Raw genomic sequence first — 4,822 nt, forward strand, 5'->3', positions numbered from 1 at the left:
TTTGTGATGGAGCCTGGATGTAGGGGAAGCCTCAGAGTTTCTGGTAGTCCTGATCCAATATTGGGCTGGAAATAAGTCCGATATTGTCCAAAAAACGAATTAAACTCCTTATAAATCACCAAGCCATGCTGATAGATCCACTCTGCTCCAGCATTTCTGTCAGACAGAGCCTTTATCTGACGCCTAGAACCAACGTATTCAAAGCACTGTGGACCAGGAACAAACCCGCTGTTTATCACTTTCATTTTTCTGTCGTTGAGTTAGCATTAGCTTGCATGACTGGCTCCGTGATGCTGGTTTTCCTTCAGTGTGAGCGCCATAAGCGTCACGTCACGTGACTAAGAAAACGTAACGGGATTGGCTGGGTGTTGGACGCCACAATCCATTGATAATGTCTGTGACCTGAAGTAACCCTTCTCTTTTTACACTGAATTTAGACGCCGAACTTAAGACAGTGACATAGAGCCAGTTGAATCTCAGGAGGCTGAAAATATTGAGTTTGAATTTTGAAAGGTTGATTTTTTTTTTTTATATATGCAGATTTTTTTTAACACTGAAAAATAAGTATTGAAAATGTAATCACTTTGAAATAGTAATGTGAATTTTTAGGTTTTAGAGAAAATAAATGAAATTTCAACTGTGTAGAAATAATGAAGGCCAAAAATGTGTTCTGAATATATTTTAACACTGAAACAGTAAGTACAAACATACAACATTTAAATTTCAGTGGCATTTTTGATTCAAATCCCAGCAACACAGATTTACTTCCATACCCGGTTCAAAAATTCTCGCACGACTGAAAAATTGGCCTGAAAAGGGCAAAAATTCGTACAGTGTAGGCGCGGATTAAGCTTGTATGAGCGATGCAAGCAGAAACTTTTAAACATGGTGCATGAGGAGAATTGTGCACGCCCTCGCACATATTTAATAGGCGTTCCCTCTTAAGAGCTTGTACCGGGTTGTGCATGTGCATTTTCTTTTTAAACTGGAGAGGGCGGGTCTTTTCAGAAATTTGTGTGAATCCTGAACTAAACCTTTAATACAATCCAGTAACCTGGTGTCATTTCAAGATTTTAAAAGCCTTTTTAGACTCAGTGGTGCCTGAAGTTTTCTAAAGTCAGGATTAGAGTTGGACTGATAACTCAACAGGCCGATATCTCTGTGTGTTGTTGGCTTGATTAGTTAATAGATGTTTATTTTTTGTTTTAAACAAGAACTTTGTAACATTTGTTCTCATCTTGTCCTTTTCATCATGCAAATAAAGAAAAAGGAATATTAGCCTAAAGAGTTGAAATAAAAAGATTGGCTACGCATGTCAGGGATCAGCTGGACTGGTGTCAAAATAATCAGCATTTAAAATATCGGCATTGGTCTGTCACTGGTCAGGGGGACTGATGGGAAAGATGAATAACATAAAAAAAACAGCTGGAAAATGTTCTAAATATATTTTGGTTTATATGGTTTAGTTTGTTTACCTACTATGCATTAAACCCAGCTGCAGATAAAGTCATCCAAAAGGCTGAACTAGTAAATCATTGTTGATCAAAACCCAAAGAGCAGTTTCTTTAGGCTCAGTTTAAATAAAATAAATTTTATTTTCTCTGAAATAAAACCAGGATTTGACTCACTCTGCTTTGAAAAGACCTGCAGTTTTCAGCCAAGTTTAATAAGTTAATAAAAGAAACTCCAAGTGATAACAAAACATGTCCATCTCCTTTATTCTGGAGTTTCAGTTGTCGGCCTGCGGGCCGTTAAAGGCCCCCAGGCCACACTTTGGGCACCCCTGCTGTAGCTTCAGCGGCTCCGTTCCTGGATCAGTTTGAAACCAACCCGTAAAGTGAAGCACAGCTTTATCTGCTCTCAGAAGATCTGCAGCTGCTGTTCCTCCTCATGCTGTTGTCATAGAAACGCTCTTTGTGTTTGTTTGCAGTTATCAGTCCGGCTCAGTGAGGCACGTTCCCTCCTTGGACTCGATCAGCTGTGCTGTGGATGGAGTTCACCTCCAGGTAACGGACGTCTCCTTGTCTCAGACGTTGGTTCAGATCCTGGTGGTCAAAGGCTGCTGGTTCTCCTGCAGTGTCAAAAGCTTTACCTTTAATTCACCTTTATATTTAAAAAATACATTTCTAATACATACAGTAAATACATTTTTTTCTTTAAAAAATTACTCTGAAAATTATACAGGAATGTGCTGAAATTAGAAAATATAATTTGTTTTTTGATTACTTAAACTTTGAACCTGTGTGGTCGATCCCACCTCTGGTTCCAGCAGAGGAAAGTTTTCTAAAAGCTTTTTCAGGCAGTAACATCATCTGGGTTTGAATCTCAGGGACGATCATCAGGTTTTTCTTACATGTAAACTAAACTAAGACAAAACTTTACTGAATGCTTCCTCTGTTCGAGCTGTTTATCGTAGCGCTGAGGTGAAGCTCATTGCTGCTCAGATTTCAAAGTAAAAGCCTCTGATGTTGACCAAAAAGCCAAATCCACACACAGCTCTGATTTTCTCCTGTGTAGCCCTCCTCTACCTTCCTACTCTATGGCTCTGATGAAAGTGGGCGGTCCCTCAGCGAAGGGAACTCCCCCTCGCGCCTGGCCCGTCACGGCAGCCGTGTTCGCCATGGTTCTGCCGCCGACTACGGCCGCCACGCCGCTCAGAGTCGCCGGGTTAGCCGCAGGGATCGGACCGCTGTGAGAATGACTTACAGTTATTTATCCCCCCCCCCGCCTGCATCTTCAGCCCTTCATCATCCTCCTCCTCCTCACTCCTTCAGATTTCTCATCTCGCTCCATGAATCCAGTCGTGTTTGTGTGTTTCTAGTGGCCAGTGTTTTTCAGTGTTTAGGAACCAGCCCCGTTTTAATCACCTTTCAGATCATCTTACATGTTTTCATTTAAAATAAAAGGATCCAAAGAAGTTTCCAATTTATGATTTTATCAAGAGAAAATAGCATCTATCAAAACCTGGTTCTCCTGTTCCACAAAAATAGTCCGTTTTTATTGTAATAAGTGGAATAATTGATCACTGCTGCACTTTAAGGAATGGAAATGTCATGAAAGTTTTACAAAACGAAATTTCATTTTGTATACACTCTGTGTGTACTTTTATTTTGGTAATTTATGTTAAATATCTTCCATGAGAAATCTGTTGCCATTTTAAATAACCAAGAACTTATTTGGATTCTTTTAAAAATAAGGAAAAACAAATAACGATTCATATAACTGAAGCGTGGATTGTTTTCTGTACGGTTTTATTTGATGCAAAAAAAAAAAAAAGATAATAACCAGGATTTCTTCAAAAATCATTAAATTATATTTTAAATTAAGGCCTTATTGACATTAAAATTCATTAAATGTGATTATCGTAGCATTTAAAATGCTTTATTTAAAAAAAAAAAGAAAATACATTTCTAAAAACAATTTTGTCAGATAAATTATATTGCAATATATTTGCACAGAACTGCTTCCAGTTGATCGTAAAGTCGTATGTTTGGAAAATAAGCTTGAGGTGGAGAAAAAGCTAGAAACGGGGAAAAAAACAAGGAATTTGGGACATGGCGGCAGTCTGTCGACGGTAAAGATGACGTGTTTTACACGACTCAACCAGCCGGGTTCTGCCCGCTGCTTTCTGTTCTCTAAGCACATCCTGATTGGAAGCAGAACTCTATAAAGTGTGTGAAACATTTCAACCCGACCCATTCATCCATCCACTGGTTGTTTCTGAATGTCGCGTTCCAGAGGAGCCATTACAGAAGTCCTTAGATCCACTCTGTATGTCGCAAAAATATCATCGTCCAGATATCTCTGCTCTGAAATAAGTATCACAAAGTAGCAGTTCGGCAGCCGATCTGCTGAAATCTGATGCTGCATCAAAGCTTTTAGCAGCTGTTCAGGAGTCGACTGGAAACTATGAATAAGTTGTTTTAATGTAAATCAGATGTTTTCAGTCAAACCTTCCATGAGATGTTTGAGCTTCTAGGAGAAGCTGGTCTGATGTTCTGAGTGAAGGACTCCTCTGATGGCTCCAAACCTGCTGGCATTTCCTGACACAACCGCCTCCTTCTCACTCTGACCCGCTTGTTTATCACACGACAGGATGCTGTTGGCTCCACCAATCAGCTGGCGCCTGGAGGGAGCGGGGGGGCAGAGAATGGCCTGTTGGCCCCCCCACACAACAGCTACGTCCACCACGGAGAAAGAGCTCGAGCCATGTCTGCGTCCGGGAAGGTAGGGCGGCGCCCACACCTCCGCATGACAAGGGCTGGGTATTGTTCAAAAATTTTCGGTTCCGGTACCAATACCGATACCTTCACTTCGATACCGGTTCCTGAACGATACTTTTTTCGATACCAGTTTTATAATATCAATTTGAAGAAAAAGAAAATTCCACAACATAAAAAAGGACAAATCTTGAGTTTTATTTTAAGCTCTGATTTTTCCATTTAAATTTTTCCTCTTACATAAAAAAAAAAAATTCAGTGTCTAATATTCAGTGTTACATTGTGAGGACCTTTTTACTTAACAGTTTTCCTTTAGAAAAATTACCATGTCTGACAAACAAGCCAGTTGAATGGGATCCTACTGACAGCGCACCGCTGGTATGTGGGGGTCTGAGCGGCTCCCACAGAAATATTGGAAGGCAGGATGAACTGACTGCACTGATTAAGTTTTCAGGTGGATTTTCTCACTTAAAAACATAATAAAACTACTTTATTCTCACTAATCACAGCAAATATAGCTGCCAGGCAAATAAAGGATACAGTAGCTCCGCCCAACGCGCGTCAGAGCCACTTTTCGACCGCGCAGCCAGAGCAGCAAAGCT

The 4,822-nt window shown here is 40.2% G+C and overlaps 1 protein-coding gene across 1 annotated transcript in view; it reads left to right on the plus strand.

Annotated features, from left to right (window-relative positions):
• The window catches only part of LOC107093434 (metastasis suppressor protein 1-like), a 41,051-nt gene that overhangs the window by 20,289 nt on the left and 15,940 nt on the right, over window positions 1–4,822 (plus strand). Inside the window, exons 5-7 of the mRNA XM_015388483.1 lie at window positions 1,931–2,006; window positions 2,518–2,691; window positions 4,096–4,227. Of these exons, the coding sequence (XP_015243969.1) occupies window positions 1,931–2,006; window positions 2,518–2,691; window positions 4,096–4,227 (382 nt within the window). The remainder of the gene's footprint in view (window positions 1–1,930; window positions 2,007–2,517; window positions 2,692–4,095; window positions 4,228–4,822) is intronic.

This window comes from Cyprinodon variegatus, unplaced genomic scaffold (genome assembly GCF_000732505.1).
Source record: "Cyprinodon variegatus isolate N-32 unplaced genomic scaffold, C_variegatus-1.0 Scaffold424, whole genome shotgun sequence".
Lineage (NCBI taxonomy): Eukaryota > Metazoa > Chordata > Actinopteri > Cyprinodontiformes > Cyprinodontidae > Cyprinodon > Cyprinodon variegatus.